Raw genomic sequence first — 21413 nt, 5'->3', positions numbered from 1 at the left:
GGACTGGGTAACTAACTACCTGATGGCTGGGTCCATGCTTGCTTCCTGGCCAAGGGGAGTGTGTTGCTGGCTTGGCCCCCCCTTTTCCACAGAAGGCTCTTGCCTCTCGCAGCCTTTCAGCAGGGATTTATCAGCTGCTATATGCCTTGGCCAGTCTGGACCGCTGGGAAGGGCATGAGGCAAGTCAAGCAGCTCCCGGTGGCTCTCAAGGCTGATAAATTCACTCGCTCCTGGGGCTGGTGCTAATAAAAGCCAATGGATGCAAAAGGTTCAGCGAGGGTTTATTGCTCTGCCATGGCAGGGGCTGGAAAGGCGGCAGGATTTCACCCCCAGCCTCCTGGACTGGCCACTCGTCCCTTCCCCACATGGTCCCTCCCTCGTCCAGGAGCCGGGGCATTCACATGTTGGCTCTCTCCCGCTGCAGCCGAGAGTTGTAGGCTCGCGAAACCGTGTTCCAGGAGTCCATGTACCGGTCCATGCACATGGCGATGCACTTCTGCGGGACAGAGAGCCCTCAGCGGTCGCCCCGGGGGGTGGCCCGCGGGTCCCCGCGTCTCCCCGACCGCGCTCACCTGCTCCGAGTTGTCCAGCGCGCCGCCGGGCTTCCCGATGCACTTCCGAAAGCACTTGTCCGTCATGCGCTGCGGAGAGAGCCCGTGAGAGGGGCCGCGGGCCCGGCCGGGGGCAGCCGCCGGGCCGCGCCGGGAGCACCGGCCGCTGCCGCGTCCCCCTCCCCGCCGTGCTGAGGGGCAGCGGCACGGCCCGGCTGCCCCGCGCCAGAGGGCGGCCCCCGCGGCCCGGCACAGAGCGGGGCCGGGACAGAGTGGGACCGGGACGGGCACGGAGCGGGATGGGCACAGAGCGGGACCGGGACAGCCCCCGCGGCCCCTCCTGACCTGCAAGAGCTCCTGTGCGTTGGCCACGGCGATCTGCACCTTCACCTGCTCCATGATGACCCCGGGGTCCAGCTTCCCGCCCCCGCCACCCCCGGCGCCGAAGTCAGAGCCGAAGTCGGAGCCGAAGCCGCTCTCCATGCCGCAAAGTCACCGCGGGCGGCGGCCCCCACGCTGCCGGCAAAATGGCGGCCGGCCGGGACTACGGCTCCCAGCGTGCCCCGCGCCCGCACGGCACAGCCGCTCCCAGAGTGCCCCGCGCGGCCGGGACGGGGCTCGCGTCCCCTTCCCGCCGTGCCCCGCGCGGCGCCCTGAGGGCGGAGGCCACGGGGCCTGTTGCCCGGCCGAGGACCGGTTTTGGTGTCGGCACCGGCTGTGGTGCAGGTGGCCCCGAGAAAGCTCGTAAGTCCTGGGGCTGGAAAGGCGCCGGCCGCGGCGGGACCGAGGGGAGCGTGGCCCGGGCGGCGGGGCCGCACCGTCCGCCCGCCCTGGGCCCTTTCGCAGGTGAAACACCGCACAGCCCACGAGTACCGAGCTGTGAGCGCGGCCCCACACACTGACGCAATAGGAAGGGCCTTAGAGTAGCTTTACCACAGAGAAGAACGCTGCACAGCTGCATCCCAACATGAAATAAGGGCGTTACGATCTGAGCTCACTACAGAGAGCGACTCCCTGGTGAATTTTCTCTGGCATTAATTCTTCTGACCTTTGAGAATAGGACTAGGGTTCCCTCCGCCTTAGATGACTCAGGTAAGAGGCTCATACCCTTAAAGCCTGCACTAATTCCACGCAGGTAAATCCTCCATTAACTGAGAACGCTGTGGGAGGTGGTAGAAGCAGATGAGAGACACCACCACTATGGAGCTTTTTTCAGGAGTAGATGTGATGTACAGAAAGGAGATCACTGCTTATCTCTGTGTGAGGTGACAAACAGCATTACAGGAGAGCTAAAGCCAAAACCAGTCGCCTTTACTAGCTAGAGCCCACACTTAAAAGAGAGGGTATTGTAAACCATATCCTGTCTGTGTGTCTGTCCACTTAAAACGGAAACCATTCCTACACCACACAGAAATCTCAGCGCTAAAGATGGAAAATTGTACTGTAGGCATCTACCCCAAGTACAGACTAGTGAAAAGAAGTGGACTGGAAATTGAGCAGCTCAGAGCAAAGCTTCCACCCACTTCCTAGTTCCTAAGAATCAATCACTGCCAGGGCTCGGTATCTGCTCTTGTTCTCTCAAGTCAGGATCAAGTGGGCTAAATGGAAACACCCCCCTCCAGTGCAGGGGCTGCAGAGGTCAGTGGGGTGATGAGAAAGGAAAGGGGATGTTTATCTGCTCCAGCAACTCAAGTTCTTCCCTCTGCTTTTGCTGGGAGCGGTGCCGTGGATCAAAGAGGACGGCATTTTCCACGAGCACTGCGTCTGCGTACAGTTTAAAGGAAAGTTTTCATTTGCTTCTGGAGCCCACCACACAATTCAGCTCATCTCTTTTAGGAGTGCAGATAGCTCGTTGTCCCCCATCTCTACACACAGGAAGGTCCCCTGGGATGAATTATCTCAAACAGTCCATGTGGCCTCTGTGTTGGTTAAAGAAGGAAACAAACAAAATGCAAAACATTTATTTGAGTGTGTTGTACAAAAAGTTTCCAGTCATAAAATGTATATTACAAATCATTGAAAAAGACAAGACATTTGGCATGCATATTCTAAAAAGAAAAAACCACTTTGAAATGATAAAGTCTAGATCATTATGTAGTTTTCATAAGTTCCATGTGAATATTTTCATCATTTTGCCTTTGTATTTCAATTTGCAACAATTTTCACAATTCCTGATTTTAAAAACTTGAACCTTCCAAAAACTCATCTGCAGCACCTGACCAGAGGTGGTCAGTTAAATTGACCAGTGACCTAGAACCAGAGCTATCTAAAGAAAGATTGTGTTAAAAAAAAAAATACTTAAAAAAAATCACAATTCAAGTCACAAGGCATCACTGTTATGAAGATAGAGTTCAACTGTATTTTCCACCCAAATGGAAAGCATTTTGGCCTAAACTTGTTTAAAATAGCTTATTGCTTATAATTTTAGTGTAATGATGATCTGGGTAGCTGGAATACACAATAACATCTACCTTATCAACACGGAATCATCACTTCATTAAAATCTAACTAGAAAATTTGGAAGTTCAATAAAACACATTTTATCTTCCTCAACTCTAAGTCAATTCACTGCTTGTGCTATTCTGAACCGAGTCTTTCAATATTAATAATCCTTTTCACTCTCTAGACCTTAGCATTTCAAGAAAGGCATTATGTTTACAAATAATAATTGCATGTAAATATGGTCTTGTATTAAAAAAAACCACTTTGAAATTATTTTAAACTGGTTTAAAGCTAAGCATATCGAAGGGCAAATAAAAATTCTGTTTCCCAGGCCATTTTAAGTGAGAAAAGAAACTCTCCAATATAATTTGTCTTGACATTCAGCTAAAACAATGCTTTGAAAAATGCAATCACTATCTCACCTTCCACTCACTGGTTTACAACAAGGCTTTATTTCCTGCTCACACAGGGTTTGGACCCAACAGAAGCAAAAAAATCCAGTATCAAATATGGATATACCTTTGTTTACAGGTAAGACTTTCAAAGAAGATATGGAAAGAAGAGAATGGCTTCACAGTAAGGAAGTGGAGAAGTGGCTACAAGAGATACAAAACATACAGCATGCACGTTTGCATACGGCATCAACATCTTTCTGACGCACACAAAAGAGATTCTCAAATGTGCTGGGGTATCGAGAGGGATTTCTACAAGCCTCTCCTAACTAATCTCTGTTCAGGTTGCAGTTAAAGGGCCTTTATACAGGATGAGCATTAAAAGAAAAAAGGGCGTATAAAAACCAGTAAGATCCCATAAGATCCCTGAACTGAACATGAGGTGTCCCGTTGCTCAAGGATAAACACGCACATTAAGTGATCTCCTTTCACAGTACAGTCTGCTTCACACTACAATACGATTTTCACAACTAATGCAAGCTGCAGACAAGCTTGTCTGGCTCTTACATTACAGGTCATGGGAAGCATTTGTTTATTTCCTGAGACTTTTGGTTCCTGCTACAAACACAAACTACGCCAGCCAACTCCCACCTCATGGCAAAACGGTGCTGAAGACAACTGGTCAGTGTAAACTAGTTTTTGCCATGGCATATCTAGAGTCCTGAACTAGCCTAAGTAGACACACTGGGAAATAACGCTGTGCAGCAAGAAAGGACTCACAGCCACTCTATTACTTGGAATAAGTCACTGCAACACAACAGCTGAAGAAAGAAATACAGAAGTAAGCGAGAAAAAAGTGGCGTGAAATGTCAGAGGCGCTCTGTAACCACACGTCACTCTGGAGGACGCCACGTTACCGATGGTTCTGCCGAAGGATGGACTTGGTCTGACACAAGCATTTTCACATGGTACAAAATTAGTGGTAGGTAGTATGTACTATCATGTTTTCTATGATATTCTGTTACAATCTACACAATTAAAAGATCGGCTTAACTATTCTGCTGCGGTTATGCTGTTACTCCTTCCCCCTTTTAACCAGTGAGAATCAGTTAGGAATAATTTTTACTGTTTTATCCAGAATAAAGTTGTTTGCTTATTTTTCTGGAATAAGAACACCGATAGGGGTAGTTACACTTAAGTAACTACTCTGAGAAAAGCTATACTGGTTAATTTCCATAATCAGAGAGGCCTTAAAATAATTTTTCTCCTGACAAGTCAAATCTATCTCTCCTTCAAGCTCTACACCTGATATCAGACACTGGAGTAAAAATGCTGACTATCCTCCAACTTCAAGAATACAGGATCAAATAGGAAAAGAGGGTAAAGGGACACTGGATTTTATTTGAACAAAAAACTTTTAATTATCCTGAAAATGGGGGGGGGAATCCTCAAAAGACCAAAAAAAAAAGAATGCTTTTTTGGTTTGGTAAAGCCAAAAAACCTCCCAGTATGGAGCACCTTTGAAGGGATTAGTGCCATTATACTGAAGCTCAGCATCAAAAGCAAGAGGAAAGGATGGCATCTAGAGAAGCCGCACACACAAAAAAGAAAGTACGTGGAATACAGTAGTTTTTCTGTGTCTTGTAATTTACAGCTAGGAATTATTTCTCATGTTTTTAGTAGCCTCTTAGAAAGCACTGTGGTGACAGAATCACCCACATTTAGACTGCTGGCATTCAGCTTTTCCCACAGTGTCAATCACTGTTTTACACGAACACCTGTATATACCTATACATGTACTGAAGAATATGTACTGAAGAATAAAATAAACTGTTTCCAAAGTTAAAGGACACAGTTCCAAATCTAAGGACAAATTCTGCAGACTGTTACTGAAGGGCACAGTGCTCATCACTAAAGATCTGCAAGCACCAGTCCTTAAGGCTACAAGACACATTCCCCATACAGTAGCTGTTAAGAAAACTATGGCTCAGGTAGCAAGAGGTTTTTCCTCATTCAAGCTGCCTTTCCTAGCCCATTCTTTACAGAAAAAAAAAGATAAATCACAGAAAAAAATGCAAATGAACTACACACTCATTGCTTTAGTATTTAAGATCCCAGAACAATCTTAAATTTACAAGACAATCTTAAAGAAGAATAAGCAATCTGAAAACTGGCCAATGTAAAAAAAAAATAAATACAGATATTTAGGAAAAAAAAAAGCAAAAAGCCCTCAAACATTATGTAATTATAGTATAGAAAGCTGTGGGTCAGAAAGGGAAATGTTGTCCAGTGGTTGGAAGGTGCAATGCAAAAATACTTTTACGTTGATTGCATTCATTTGCATAACAACAAATTTAGAAAAGGTAATTGATAACAGTATGTCTGAGAAACATAATTTCACTAGATACATTTTACAGAGAGATAGACAGGATTTACTACATATTTAACCTTCTACTCAAGCAGAGTGGGAAAATTACATTAGAAAAACGGCCAAGTACATCAATAAAGTTACCCAATTAGCCCAAACAGCCAAATCTTCATAGTGCTTTTTTGTAATGGATCTTCTGATAATGGATTAAAACATAATTCTAAATTTCTACTAGTTTAACTTCAGTAATTCAGTCATCCCACTGAAATAAAGAAAAGTAGCATCTTTGATTTATTTTTAAATGGCAAAATAAATCCATAAGCTGAAGAAAACCCTTTTGTTCCCACCCTGCTTGCATTACAAAGTCATCATCAGTCAAAGCCACTAAACTGACTTTCTAGGTTATATCTGTCAGTCACAATACTGTTCAGAGAACATAATGTCCAAAAGCCACCGAAAACATCCAAACCTTGTAGCTTGTTTGATGAGTCTAAACTATTTGAATGACAAGAGTTCAAGAGTGCAGGTAAAAACAGGATTCTATGCTGGCATCAAATGGTATCCAAATTTTGTATCCAAACTACTAACTAGTGGAAAAAAACATCTGCTTGTACAGGAGCCAATGCATTCTTTGGAGCAGTCAAGTATTTTTCCTAGTGCTTAAAGATGCACTACTACACAAATATTAACCCTTAAGGGAGTCAGAGTTATCTCCACAGAAATGCAGCAGAAGAAACCTTAAGCTAAAGGGACACTGTCAGATACAAAATGCATCATACTGAAATAAAAAAATCACCTGCTACTCATACAAAGCATTTTTTTTTATAAAAAACATTATTCTCCCTTCACTCATTGTTAAGACTTGACTTCGAGCATTTGAACACTGCAAAGCAATGCTTATGTCCTAAACAACAGCAGTTCCTTTTAACTTTTTTTAAAAAGTCATTAAACTATTTCTGTGCTATTTTGCAAATACTGCTCCTTAAGATATCTGACAGCGCCCCTATGAATACAAGAGAAGTATGAACAAGCTGCATCTAGCTCTGATTAAAAAAGTCAACATTTACACAGGTTAACCTTTAAAATCCCCAATATTTATCATTGCCAAAAGTAAAAGTATCTTTAACATCTAAAATCCTAATCATTCTGTTTAATGCTGAATATGTCAAAAGTATTAAATCATGATGCTTAACATCATAAACACCGTACATCACAACCTGTGTCCATGATGTAACAAGGTCTCATTTGTGAGAATGTCAAAATCCCCTGAAAATGAAACAGTTAAAACTCTGGTTTGGACACTTCCATACTTTTAAGATGGTGTCTATATTCAGTAAACAGAACCCATCATTCTCCATCTTCTGAAATAATCATATGGACCTAAGGTGTTGACAGACTCAGATGTTTTTACCACGAGGCTGTCAAACCCTGGAGTAGGACAAGATGCCACAGTCCTGAGCCAAGAATGTCTAAAATGCAGCTTCCCTTTGCTACCTCCATTGGTGGAGGAGCATTTTTAATGAACCTGGGGTCTAATTTTCCTAAGCTGGGCACTGCTGAGGATACCAGGCAAGATACTACCATTTCTTACAAGGTATGGAGGAAACACTACTGTGAACCTCTCCTGGGGCCCTGCAGATGAACATGCTTTCTGAAACTTTTTTTTTTTAAACATATCCTGGTTATATACGCAGTTATAGATTTACCATACACTCAAGGAGTCTCATCCCATCTCAGCTAAAAATTTCTTTTCTGCTGCAGGTTTGTACATAAGACTTTAAACTCTGTATGGGAAAAAATACTGTATTCCAATATAGTGTTTCAACAAAGAGGGAAAAATAAAGAAATCTCTTAAAAATTCTGGCAGTTTTGTTCAGTAAAGTTTTTTTTTTTGATTTTTTTTATAAAAATGTACCAAGGAGTAAACTTCAAAGAAATCAGATGATGCATATAAAAATAGTTTTCAGTGGCTCTGGAGGGAAAAAAATAGCAAAATAAAAGGAAATAAATGAAAGAAAATAGCAAATAATAGTTTCTTTTTTCTTTCTTCACATCACTGAGCATCCTCTAGAGGTTGTTCTGGGGTCCCCCTAAAATAAAACAGACATAGTTGAACTCAATTCTTACTAGCTTTTCATATTGTAAGCCTAGACTCTGGTTATCATCTCAGTTGTTAAAAGCTTTTTTTTTTGGTAGCTTAGTTATATTCAGGGAACATCACGACTATAGAGAAAGCACAGCACACGTCACAGTCTACTGCCAGGAGTAAGACACTGCTAGTCTGGTCTTCTCTGATGGGTTGACTGGTTAATCTCCATACTTTCTACAGTGATGCAGATGGCAAATGAGAATCAGCATGTCATTAGCTCTGCAACAGGCAGTTCCTTCCTTCATTTCCAATGATGCTTCCATCTGAGAGATCTATGCTGCATAGCTGCTTCTTTGGGTAAAAAAAGTTTCAGTTGCTTTATACTACAAATACACTGCTCAATTTCCCAGAGACCAAAAAAGCTTTCAGAACTCAAGTTCAAACCTGTACAGGATGAGTTCTTTGTGAAAAGAAGTACTAATGGCCACTGATCAGGAGAACAAATCACCTGAGTTTGAAATAAATTGAAAATATTTTCTGATATCACCTGTATGAAGTATCTTTCTCCTTTTCACGCTGCCAACTGCTGGTCAGTTATTGCACAGTACTTAACTATGGGTTATGAAAACATACAGGTGGTATTATTAAGAAAAAAACAAGTTTATTTCAGATGTGTATTATCAGAAAATAAACCAATAAGCTGAAGCTTGCAGCAACAGAAGCACTATAAAACTTCCTGGTTTTTAGTGGTTATATTTCCCAATGGTTATATTCTGCTTACAGCAAGAATGCCACAGTTTGTGGTGGTTTTTTTTTTTTTTTTTATAGAGAAGCAAATACTGGAATGGGAGGAACACTGACTGCTAAAACTAATGTTACTAACCCTAGAAACAGTCGATGTCATTGCAGTGCTGCACATCTCTGATCTGCCGCATACTTCCACAGATACCCTGGCATCCTGAACCAACATTAGCCACTGCTTGAGCTGCACCAGTATCAATTCAAGCAGCAATTCCTGGAAGAATCACTCCCATTACACTCTCTGTGCACAGCAGCAATGCTGCAGGGTTACAAGCCATTCCAAGAGCACCCTCTGCGCGCATCCGTTGGAAAAACGGACTAGGAAGCTCAGAGCTTGCAAAAGTTGAAGGGACCCCCCTAAATCTTACGCCTGATTAATTCAGCCAACGAGGCACGAGTTAAACATCTGGTCTGCATCTTATTACCTGTTGGTTGAAAAGATCTTCCTCTCCAAAGTCTGCTTCATCCTCTTCTTCTTCATTCTCTCGCACGACTACAGATTTAGTAACATTTCTCACTGCAACTTCCTACACAAAACAACAGATAAGGAGATGGCCAATAGTCTATCTATATATCTTGTTTTTGCTATAGTATCAATATAATACCCCTATTAAATTTTGGAGGGTTTAAAGAAATTGCCCTAGATTTAACATTAGGTATGCAAGCAAATACTGGTAATATCCTGGAAACCACAACATTCCTGTTTCTATCCACTAAAAGGCATGGTAATGTAATTTAGCTTCTGGAATTTTCTTTCATTACCTAGGGATTTGAGAGGAAGCAGCCACGTTTCAGAAGGTCGTTAGTCAATTTTATACAAGGTCACAGCAGACCCAGCTAGGAGCTGAAGACATACCATAATGTGAGAAACGCAGTACGATTACACAGCCTTAAGAATATTCCTAATTTCTACTAAATATTCTGTATTAATTGCATATATCAACTATGAGGACAATCTTCCAAACCAGGCACTAAAAAGAATTCTAAAACCCCAAGAAGCTTTCTTTATCACTAAATCATTTTTAACAATTCTTAGTAATAAGAAATTCTTCTGTACACTCGCACCCTTGAAATCATAGGTGCAAATTTCCACTTGAGGAAAAAGTCACCCTAAACCTACACTTCTAAACAGGGATACTAAAGGTAACCACGGTGGGAACAGACATAGATTTGAAATTTTTTCAGATACTAGTTTAACCACTTTTATTTGAATACTAAGCCAGTCAGCTTTCTATTTGTACAAATGACCTTCCCTCCTACCTTGTCCTGTGCTGCCGTTCCTGCTCAAAGTGCTTCCACAGAATTGCCAGCAAGAAAGGCAGCATGAAAACTGATACAACTGTGGTCGTTTCACTTTCCTATTTCTATCAGATCACCGGGATAATGGCACATTTATGAGTAACAGCCAAAGCACAATCCTCCCTTGCAGGAGTCTTCTGCAGGGATGGTTTTAAAAAAAATCAGTTGTGGGCAGATGCAGGACAATGCAGAATACGCAGGAACGTGTGCCAAATGAAAACTTCTGGTATACTTCCAATATTGAAAGGACAGTCATCTTCCTACAGGAACATTCACATTGCACCCCACAGTGTTGTAGGTACTATATAATGTAACTCTGAATTGCCAGCAACACTGATTTTCTTTGTCTCTTTTGAAAATACATGCTCCAATTCCAAACAAATTCTCTACTAGCAGGGTGTTTTTCTAGAACAGGAAAAAGTAATCTAAGGATGTGGTCAGGATGATTATTAGCTTTCCAAAATTTCCCCAAACTCTCAAGAGATACGAACAGACATTTAACTATTTGAGTGTTATATACCATCCTGTTTTAGAAGGCAACAGGGGAGATCTTAAAATCAGGATTTCGTTGTCATCATCGTCCCCCACCCCCCAAATTAAAGAGTTTGGGAGATGACCCAGCCCCCAGCTTTTTTCTACAGACACAGCTTACCTCCCCTTCGGAGTTCACGAGGTATGTGCGGATATTTCCTCCAGTGCCCCAGCTGCCTTGGTTCTTCCACACGAGAACAGAAGGGGGGCTATGGGATACGCCTGCATCTGCACCCCAAATCTAGCAAGAAAGACATTCTGTAATTAGCTATTTATGCACATTTTATTTTTAAATATACAGAACTCCCTAATTCTCCTACTTCTCTCTACACACCAGTTTTGTTTCTGAATTCCAATGGCAGTTTTACCCTGCTTTTACCTACACCATTACTTGTACTAAGATACTATTCTCAGTCTACAACAAAAAGTGACACTATCCATTTAGAAGAAAAAAAAAAAGAGAAAAATTATCCAATACTGCAGTCAATTCTTTTCTAAATATACATATTTCTCCTACCACTGTCTCAATGACTACACTGTATGGAGCCAAGACATAAAATGCAGCTTGTCCTGTATCAATTTAATCTTTTACATGTATCTGAGCAATTGATACTGAAGTAGAAATAACTGGAACTGATTAAAAGTAATTTTCTTCTTCTGAAAGAAATCTATTGCAGACTGAAAATAAAATGCAAAATTATAGAAAAAGCAGCTGTTCTACTATAGTTAAGGCTGAGAACATCTAGTCTTAACTAGACTGAATGAATGCTCTGAAGTGCTCCTATTTCATTAAGAGGTTGAGCAGGATTAGTGTTCCAAACCTGAGCAAAGGTGTTTGAAAACAAACAGCCATTCACCTGCCCCCCAAAACACCTTTTTCTTCAACTCTGTGCCCATAACAGTCTTAAATACTGAAGTGCTAATACAGAAATTCAATTTCTGTTCTGCATTTTTGTAACTGAAATCCTGCTCCTCTAAAGTGAGATCCATGAAACCAGAAGTTTTACATCGAATCAGGCTGTACCCAACATCACATTTACAAGTGCCCCAGCATGAACAAAATAATATGTTGTTGACATACTGTAAGTACAACTTACTGTTACAGTCTGCCCAGCTCTGAGGACATATTTAGGAGTAAATTTGTAAGCAATTTCTTCTCCATCTCCAATTTGTCTTTTCAGTCTCCAGTTACCCAAAGACTGATCCTAATGGAGAGAGTCATAAGGTTATTTAGGGTGAGCAAAACAGCGCATAGAGGCATCAGAGCTTTCTCTAGGTCTCTTTGTTATTAAAATAATGCAAACGTAAATTTATTTACATGGCTGTTAGACACCTGCATTCTAATTTGACAGTATTTTTCTATACCCACTAACAGTCTGAAGTGTAAATCCCATAAGGTCATTCAGCAAAACAAAAAAAGGTACACATTTCACACAAAAAAGTTGTGCTAGAGCCAGCAAGGCTATTCACACGAGCAAGGTACCAGCACATGTTTAGATATTTGAGAGACAAACTATGTTCTCATCCTGAAATCATTACACTCGTGCTCGCACACTTAACGGTCAACATTCAAATGCCCCTGTTAATTACTGCAGGTTGCTGCACCTTGAGATGTTGCTCCAGCTCTCCAAGCGACTCCCCCTGCTAGTGCTACAAAAGGCTGTGTACCACTTCAATTTAGCTCCCTCCCCCTCCTTGTTTTCGAGGAGCTCTGCTGACGCTCACCTTCTCCGAGTTGTTCTTCAGTTGAACGTATTTGCCCTCCAGGTCTATCTCTTCTATGCTGATACTTCCTGTAGCTGAAGCTTGCTGGGACATTTGGAAGCTACTGCTACTGCTGCTCCCACTAATACTTCCAGTGCCAATTCCACTTGTTCCGCTGCCTGAAAGCTCCTCTGCTTCAATACGTTTTCTCTTGCCTCGCGAAGAGCGAACAAGTGAAGTGCTGCTACTGCTGCTGCTGGAGGTAGCCCGAGAGACTGTAACACGGGAGGAGGGACTTGGAGAGAGCTTCAACCTTAACACAATGAAGAAAGCATTTTAATTAACTCATCCAGGGAACTACAAAGCAATAAATGCTACAACATACTCAGTAACCAGACTGTAATATGCCCCAAGGCTGAAAGCAGCCTCACTATGTGAGTCAGGAGGACTGCATATAAGAGAAGGGGGAGGCTATCCATCCCTGAGAAACGTTCTGGTAATATGATTATGTGACATGGAAAGCAGTGCTAATGAGAGCAACACAGACCACTTACCCCTCCCCTCCAGTATATCTACTACTAACACACTATTCCTGGCCCACATAATTTAAAAACAGGAAAATACAGAAATATAAGCACTTAAAAAAAGAGGAGATGAATGTTTAGGCTCAAAGTTATATATTCCACTGTGCTCTGAGACCTTAATAAAAAACAAATTAAAATAAAGACACTGTTCAGATGAGAACACTTGCAAGTGTTCCATACAACACATTGTGGTGTGAAGGCAATATGACTTCAGCGAGACAAAGTCTGGGCATTCCTGCTCAAATGGTAAAAAAATAAGCATAAGGAATGAAAACAACACCTGCTAGCTGTAAGAAAAGGATGTGGAATCTGTACATACCTTTCCTCTTCTCCTTCCAGAAGTTTTCGGTAAGCAGTGATCTCCATGTCCAGTGCTAATTTAACATCAAGCAGTTCCTGGTACTCCGTAAGCTGCTGTTGCATCTGGTCCCTCATGTCTGTCATTTCCCTCTCCTTTGCATCTATCATCTTCCTAAACTTTTCCCGCTCACCAGCCATCATTTCCTCCAATTCACGAATGCGATCTTCTGCTGCACTAGCCTAGACAGACAGCACAATGGAAAACCCAGTTGGCATCTATGTGAGTACAGTAAAAAAGTTAAAAATTCATCTCCCTCCCAAATGAACACAAAGATTTCTCTCTGTAAAATTCAGAAAATATGAAGGGACAGAAATGTTAATATATCCAAACAATACAGTGCTCTGTATTAGAGATGAAGGCAAGTTTAGTCCTTTTACCTGTTTCTGAAGGGCAGAAAGCTGGTAGCTCAGAGCTTCTATTCTCATGCGAGCCTCCTTCAACTCCTCTCGAGCTGCACCAGCAGCTTTATCATTTTGGTCAGAGGACAGTTTGGCATTCTCCAGCTGGAAGGCAAATTTTATACACATCACTTGCATTGAGTTAGATATCCTGCAAATATCCGTTCGGTAAAAAGAATAGAACCCATTTAGTCTTCAAGAATTTTAAATTGAAATTTGGTAAGTTTGATTGATAAGAATTGCATAACATTAAGGAAATGCCCTAAGGACCAGGAAAATCTATTTCGGTCCTATTCCCATAGGATTTACTTATGCTATTAAAAAAAAAAATAGTCTATTAGCCCTTCCATTATACATACAGCCTTATAGTTTCCGAAAACTGAGATTCATGTCATCACAGTATCTGCCTGTTTGTCCTAAGAACAATCACACTGGGTCAGAGAAAAAGCTACCTAGTTCACATCCTGGTCTAACAGTTCCACAGCTGCCCAGAGACTAAACTCAGTAAAATATTCCACAGGTATTATGTCTCAGCTGGCCGTTTGCAAGTCAGGGACTTCCTAAGCCAGAGACAGCATTTTGATACTTACTATCTCTCAATGGATTTTTCAGGCAGGAATTTGTCTCTGCTTTCTGAATTTATGGGGCAAGGAGTTTAGCTATATATGAATGAAGAACAACCTCCTTTTGTTTCTTCCAAATCTGCCACTGGACATTCACTGTCCCCACTTCTACTAAAAAATAATCACTCCTCATTCAACTTCTCCATGCTATTTATCCTTTTACAGACATCCACTCTATCTTCCCCTTTTCTCGACTCATCTCTTTTCCCAGGTGAAGTTTTAAACTTTCCTCAGGAAGGACCTGTTTCATACTCTTAACTATCTTTGTTAGTCTTCTCTGTATTACTCTCTACTACCTTTTCAAGAAAGACTAAAACTGCCCACAGCACTTCAGATGACATCCTCCCCAGAGGCAGAACAATGCTTTTGGTTGTATTCTTTTCCCAATAGTTGCCAACATTCAATTTGTTTTCAGTTGTTGTTAACTGCACCTAGTGAACAAGCTTCATTGCTAGTGGCTAATTTTAACCAAATCTGACAGAGTAACAATGGAGCTCAAAGCTATTACACACTAAGTTTGATAGAAGTAGATAGCTAGAAAAAGCATCCTTTTTATGCCTTGCAACTTGAGTTCAATCATTCTGCTACACACCATGGAATCCACCCAGGAACTAAACTGCTCCAGTTCTAAGAACCGTTACAGGCAGAACATGTTCTTTTTGTCACACAGCACAAAGCTCTATAAAATCAATCATCAGCTCTGCTGTTCACAAGGTTCTGACTAGGAAAGAAAACACACATAGAGCCTTCTTTAGGCTAAGGGTTTTGAAGGAACTTCAAGTCAACTATATACTCCACGTGTTGTAAAGTTTAAAATTAAAAATTATTTGAATGCTGGTAACTATTCACTTCCTTACACTCATGCTGGCATAGTGCCAAATCTGCAGATTTAGAATTTCTATTGCTTATTATCAAAGATCATGGTTAGAGCAAGAAGTGAGCTTTTGCCAAGACTCCCTCATCCTGGAGAAGCTCAGTAACTAAACAATTTACTTTGACATTATATTCCTTAACAGCTCAGGCTCTCCCTGAACAGGGACACATCTTTATCCAGAAATCCACAGAACGAAGGTCACAGCTAAGCCTGTTTTTACCTTCGCATTCCAACTTCACCCATAACAACCACCATCTTTTATGTGGGGAAAAAACAGCTTAATTTACTCATTTCCCTGTTCAAATCTTGTTATTCTTTCATTCTCCAAGTCTGTATTTTGCAGACTTTGTTGTTGTTGTTCTACTAGGCATCTTCTACCCTGGATCTTCTTTGGACTGTGACAAGGCAATCCAAATATCTCGTTGTATAAAAATATTGCATGTTCCTAACTTCTGTGAATAATGCTAAGACTGCTAACTGTACTTAATTTTGCTTTTTAGTATCTATTATCTACATTGTTGCTGCTGTAAGAAATAGTTAAATATTTGTAGATGTTTCTCAAACTGTAAATAATCAAACCAAAGAATTTAAACGGAATCTCAGTGAAGGGTGGGGGAGAATAATGTTAGAAGCACCATAATTTCTCCACTGCAAGAGAATTAGAAGTGGCTGTAATTATTGGCAAGTATTTTCAATAACCAGAAAACTGGCAGCTGCCTAATTCCTTCAGGTAGGACAATGAATATTTTTAAAAAAAACAAAAACCAAGAACAATGACACAAACCTGTAACCAGCAATTGTACCAATAACAAAGCTGCCATTCCTCCCATGTCCCCAGTGCTGGATGAACTGGGATTCACACAGGTGTGAGGGACACACTTGACTCCCAGCCGTGCTTTGGTTCAGGCTGACAAAGGAGCAACGAGTCTCACATCCTTGGGGTGAACTTGCAAGCTGGAAAGCCCCTGGCTCATGTACAGGGGAGTGAAGGTGTCTTGAAAAATATTTCGAAAGCTGGTTTCGAAACCCAAAAGTACAAGATAACTAAAGCACACAGATACCAGAGCTAAACCAAAGACATCTATCTTGTCTATACTACTGACTAGCAGCCAACTCCTTCACCCTGTAAATATTACCATCAGGATGGGCCCAATTTGAGCTCTCCCAGCTGGACTGCACGCCAGGTGACCCTACTTGAGCAGGGATGCCTCTCAAGGTTGGAGATTCCCTACCTGAGACTAAGAGACCCTTCCTTACCCAAGGCAGAGAGACCCCTTATTTGCCACAGATCTTCGGTAAATGACTGATCGCATGCTGAATTAATACTGTGAAACATTACTAATCCATGTAGCTACTCAGTATTATTATAAACATTATCTGGATAATTCTATTAGACATAAACCACTGACCAAGTCTGAAACTAAAATTGGATCCACCCACACCTAGGCTCCAAAAAGAGGTTAGAAAGCAAGAAATTCCACTCTGAACCTCATGACTCAACGGGAGGGTTCTCCTTACTCTTTGCGTCTCCAGTGTCTGTGTGAATCATTCTAACTTAATTTTTCTTTGTATATTCCTTCCATACAGTAATTAATAAGGTGAACCTTGCCATCAAACTTACTGAACCTTGTCAAACCACTGTTAAACTTTGTTAAATTCCATGAAACTTATTGGAACTCTGTCAAATTATTATTTCACCTCAATAAAACATATTGCTTCTTCTCCCTTTTGAGTGAGGTGTATTTTACTCATCCACAACAACAGGCAGGTAAACCAGAAGAGTGCAAATATTTTAAAGTTTAAGAAACACTCTCCTGGAGTTTCTTAAACACTCCTATGTTCACATTTCCCCTCTACTCCGCTCTGCTGAGACCCCACCTGGAGTACTGCATCCAGCTCTGGTGCCCTCAGCACAGGAAAGACATGGACCTGTTGGAGCAGGTGCAGAGGAGGGCCACAAAAATGCAGTGACCAATAGTTCCATGTGTTTTCTCACAAACTGGCCTTTCTTGGCTAAAGCTAGTCCTAGCTACTCCCTCAGGCTATAACCTCCCTGGGAAATGCACCTGTGCGTAAGCACCGGAGGAGGCATTTGAACACTGGGACAAAGCTTCTTCACATTATAATTACTTGTCTCCATAAAGGCAGTAGGGCTGATGGAAATGGTTTCTCTCACCAACTGGACTTCCTGTCAGACAGTGCTGTGGGCAGCAGTTACCTTAGCCTGATAGGTCTGCTCAAGCTCCATTTTGTACAGCTTGACTTGTTCATCATGTTGATTTCGCAGATCCTCCAGGGCCTGAGTCATTTTGGATTCATACTCCTGTTGGCGACTAGTGTCCACCTCGACCAAACGATGTTCATGTCGTTTTCTTGTTTCCCTTATTTCCTACACAGACACACAAAAAAAGGGGAGGACAAATTCCCACATTAGGGTAAACAGTACAAGCAATTACATTCAGACAACAATTAACTATTTCAGTACTAATTATTTAGTATATAGGAGCTACAGTACTAAAGGCACTGAAGCCTAAGAACTGCTGCATGTACTAACAGATGCAAGTTACTGTTCTTTTTTGGCAGGATATAATTGTTAAAAGTGATTACACTTCAAAACAGGTTTAAAAATAGTCGTATATGGTTTAAGTAAGGAGCTGTTTTATGCTACGAAAGTCAAAAGGGGGGGAGAAGAAAACATGAGTTTTTACACAGCAGAGAGTTTCCATGTGCTGCAGTACAAATCTTTTCAACATACATCCCTACATTACGATAGCAGTCAACAAGGAGTCAGATAAAAGTGAACACCTTTTGTAACCATTACATATTGAAAAAATAATTATAGAGAGGATCTGCATCTTCAAATCTCACTTTTAAGCATATGCAGATCTTATCTCTCTCTATATATACTGGATGACCTCTACTCATTAGATTTTGATTATGTTAGTAATAAAGCAGCAACCCAAGCAATCCTGAAGACAGAAATGTAATTTTTTCTAGTCAGAGTTTGTACTAATAAATTTTCATTTTTAGAGAAGTACGAGTTCTCTGTGGCTAGAACACTGGTCCCAAACTAGTGAGGCAAGACTTACTCATGCACTCACCCACGCTGAGCCCAGCAGAGACCTGGCCAGGCTTGAATGCACGGTATGAGAAAGAAGGGATTTCTCCCTTCAGGGCAGGACCAACAACAAGGGAGTGACTCCGAGCACTGGCAGAAGGCCTGAAGGTAGCAGCAGGGCCATGAGGAGGAATAGCAGGCAAGTGAAGCCAGGCTCACTTTGCACGCCTAAACTGGAGTCATAGCAGGCTAACACAAATTCAGAGTGATTTTACTAGTTGTTTTGCAGAAATGCTCTGCATGTGAAAATAGACTCTTAGAAACGTGCCCTTCTACTCACAGCAATATGCCCTGACGTGATCTGGAAGATGCTTTCCCTTCTGTGGTGAATTTTTACGTCAACAAAACTAGCAAGCAGCAGTCTCTCAGTAACTGTAGGCAATGACCCTTCAGAGGCCATAAAAATATCCTGGGGGACTACAAAGTGTCGGGTGAAGGGCTGAGTTGATCCCGCAGTTCAACACCTCTAGAATAAGCAGGGTTCACTTGCCACACTCCCAGTCATGATGTTCTAACTCTAACAGAGCTTTGGACCCTTCACTGAACCAAATGAATTCACTAACCTAAAGGAAACCAATTTTTTTTTTTTTTCTTTGTGTGTTGAATTGGTCCATACAAGGATCAAAGAGCTCCAGGGATGGCTAAAGGAACACCCCCACTTTGCCATAGCCAAGCCTTAAGATTAGTTCTGCTGTCTCATTTAGCTTCACCTTTAGTCAGTAGGACCACAACTCTCCTCAGGAAGCAAAGTTATTTTAAGGCCCTACAACCAAGCAAGGGTCTGTCACTGCAGATGCATACAGCAATCCAACTACTCCAGGGCTTGGAAGTGAGACAATGCTCAGTACCACTCAGGGTGATCTACCTGGCTGGTTTCTCTGCCCTGCTCCAGCCCCTGCCCCTAGCCACACAGCCCTGCCCCATCCCTGCATCCCGTCTGGGCACTCATTTGATTCCGTGGGAAGACATAACTCAGCCACTAAGCTGGCAAAAATTAAACTCAACCAAAAAAACCTTAAGTATTTTACTACTTAATCAGGCTGAAATGGTTTGGTGCACGGTGAGCTAAACATCACAACTAGCGTCGGTGAGATGAAGGGCAGAAGCACGTGGCAGCTGCTCAGCAGCCACTAACTGAATGAGCTTGCAGAAGAACCAAAGGTCAGAGCTGCTTTTCACAAGATGGAATCCACTGACGTAACACTTTGCCTCTGGCACAGAGAGGAGGTTGTGCTTCCCCTTCCCAATCCCCACCTGTGCATTCCCACTATTTACTTTACGAAAGCTCTGGTCCTCACTAGAACCACTACAAGCCAACTCAACTCACTAAAGAAGCAGAAAACTACCCTTCAGAAAACCACCACTGCAAGAAGCAGGGGCATTGCATACTGTTCTCATCAACGAAAACAGGTTATAGACAGGTCCAACAATCACCAAAGCTGGCAAAAGTAAGGCACAGGGCCATGCAACCAGGTCCAGAGAGACAGAACAAGAGCTTCCCTTTCCCAGAGCAGTCAGCTGCTACATTAGCTCACGTGCCCATGGAACGGTTCCCTTGTCACCTAGCTCTCATGCCAGCTCTGCCACTGATTTACCATGTAACTCTTGCAAAACCTTGAACTATTTTATTACTCAATCCATTTATAGCAAGGATAATACTTATTTTCCCCACCTGGACTAGTTAGCAATTGCTTATAGACAATTTGAATAAAAGCTACATAAACTTCAGACTATCATAAGATACTAGGTTGATAATACCTCCTCAAACACATTCTTCCTGAAATCCAGATCCTCTTGCAAGCTCTGGCATCGATTCTCCAGGTCCACACGCATTAGTGTCTCCTTCTCCAACTGCTTCTTAGCCACAGCATGACCATCTTCAGCCTAGTAAAGAATTTTAAAGATAATGATTTAATTGTCTGGATCCCTATTTTCCATCCGTAATCCCTCTATGGTCTTCATTTAACATCTCTGGACTAATTATTCACAACAACAAATCTAATGTCAAGCCTCTGTTTTAAAAAAAAAAAAAAAAAAACACAACAAAAAAGAAAAAAAGAGTGTGTGTGTGCTTATGAATATTTAAAACAAGCTTTCGTGTTTGTATACCAGTTATTTTAAATGTAGGATTATTTCAATACAGTATGATAATGGATTTGAGGATTATTAATTCCTCAAGTACAATATGTTGCATGGTTTTCTTTTCCTTGCTAGCGTAGTCCCACTAGGTTCTCCAGTGTAAGTTTAAAATTATGCAGGACCTTACAAAGGACAACATCTAGTAACCTGATACCTCATGAATATAGAAATGCCAGAAATCTTTAAATAAAAGCTTTTGATCAGCAAAATTTTTAAAACACCATGTTGCTTTGGTTGTTTTACAGAGGTTTCTTACAATTTAGTTTTATATCCAAGAGGGGCAGGCAAAGGTTCAGCAGTAAGCAAGCTCATCAACAACGTTCAGACTATAAACTAAGTGCAAAGAAAAGTAACAAGTTTTACAATAAATAGTCTCTCCTGTGCTAAAGCAAGTAAGCATTGCTGTACCTTAGCAAGTTGGGCACGCAAATCAGCCACCTCTGCTTCCAGACTGCGTTTCTCATTCAGGACAGTGTTGAGTTCTGCTTCGCTTCTATGGAACAGCACTTCAAGATCCTTAATGCGACCCTGAGCCACAGACAAGTCTGCCTCTTTCTTCTTGTAGCTGAAAAAACAAAAGTTAATTATGTTTATGCATGGGTGCACATACATCTTGAGCACGTCTTGGTTACAACTACAGGTATTTTGTTATTATGCACATTTTAAGATTAGTGTACCACTAGGTGGCTCCTAGAGTAACCTGCAAATGCAGCCAGTAAAAGTAATCATTAACACCTCTTAAAACTCTCAGCTTGTACCAATGTGTTATAAATGCACTGCCTAATAAAGAAGGAGGTATATCATGGGCAGATAAGGGGAAAAAAGAAGGCAGCAACTCTGACAGCTAAGAGGTAACAATAAAGCTGCTTTAATACACAAGGTGTGAAGAGTAATTTTTTAATTTAATTTAATTGCTGACATCTATCACTGTGGACTACAGCCCCTGAGAAGCAGAGCACGTGCATCTCCCAAAAAGGCCCATGAGCATCCCCCATGTTTTGTACTTGATGTGGCCAAGCCCGTTCCCTAGGATGTATTCCCATACAATGTAGTAAAGTAATCCACCATAGAAATGTCCACCTTCCAGGAATAAACCAGTGTTTCTTCAGCAGCATTCATTATGAGCAAAGCAACTCTGG

General features: G+C 41.7%; 2 protein-coding genes across 3 annotated transcripts in view; both read right to left on the bottom strand.

The window, feature by feature from the left end:
- Positions 1-260: 260 nt before the first annotated feature.
- On the bottom strand, positions 261-1088 carry TIMM13 (translocase of inner mitochondrial membrane 13). The gene is made up of 3 exons (XM_074851710.1): positions 897-1088; positions 573-641; positions 261-496 (listed from the first exon to the last, which is right to left on the bottom strand). The coding sequence occupies exons 1-3, from the start codon at positions 1032-1034 to the stop codon at positions 398-400; spliced, it is 306 nt and encodes a 101-aa protein (XP_074707811.1). The 5' UTR covers positions 1035-1088; the 3' UTR covers positions 261-397.
- A 1408-nt stretch (positions 1089-2496) lies between these two features.
- Positions 2497-21413, bottom strand: part of LMNB2 (lamin B2) — a 42075-nt gene continuing 23158 nt past the window's right edge. For both annotated transcript variants that reach the window (XM_074851291.1, XM_074851292.1), the window contains 10 exons: positions 20683-20839; positions 19894-20019; positions 17236-17406; positions 13500-13625; positions 13081-13301; positions 12199-12490; positions 11571-11678; positions 10595-10714; positions 9069-9170; positions 2497-7843 (listed from right to left, as the gene is read on the bottom strand). In XM_074851291.1, coding sequence (XP_074707392.1) covers positions 7802-7843; positions 9069-9170; positions 10595-10714; positions 11571-11678; positions 12199-12490; positions 13081-13301; positions 13500-13625; positions 17236-17406; positions 19894-20019; positions 20683-20839 — 1465 coding nt within the window. In that variant the 3' untranslated portion in view covers positions 2497-7801. The remainder of the gene's footprint in view (positions 7844-9068; positions 9171-10594; positions 10715-11570; positions 11679-12198; positions 12491-13080; positions 13302-13499; positions 13626-17235; positions 17407-19893; positions 20020-20682; positions 20840-21413) is intronic.

The sequence above is a fragment of the Strix uralensis genome, chromosome 27 (genome assembly GCF_047716275.1).
Source record: "Strix uralensis isolate ZFMK-TIS-50842 chromosome 27, bStrUra1, whole genome shotgun sequence".
Taxonomy (NCBI): Eukaryota; Metazoa; Chordata; class Aves; order Strigiformes; family Strigidae; genus Strix; species Strix uralensis.
The sequence above is the reverse complement of the archived record's forward strand: the minus strand, read 5'-3'. Positions and strand labels throughout refer to the sequence as shown.

Excerpts from the sequence above, each read along its gene's own strand:
- TIMM13 (XM_074851710.1), bottom strand. The coding sequence starts at position 1,034 with ATGGAGAGCGGCTTCGGCTCCGACTTCGGCTCTGACTTCGGCGCCGGG. Across the intron at positions 642-896 it reads ACGCACAGGAGCTCTTGCAG|CGCATGACGGACAAGTGCTT; the intron begins GTCAGGAGGGGC and ends CTCTCTCCGCAG. Across the intron at positions 497-572 it reads CGCTGGACAACTCGGAGCAG|AAGTGCATCGCCATGTGCAT; the intron begins GTGAGCGCGGTC and ends TCTGTCCCGCAG.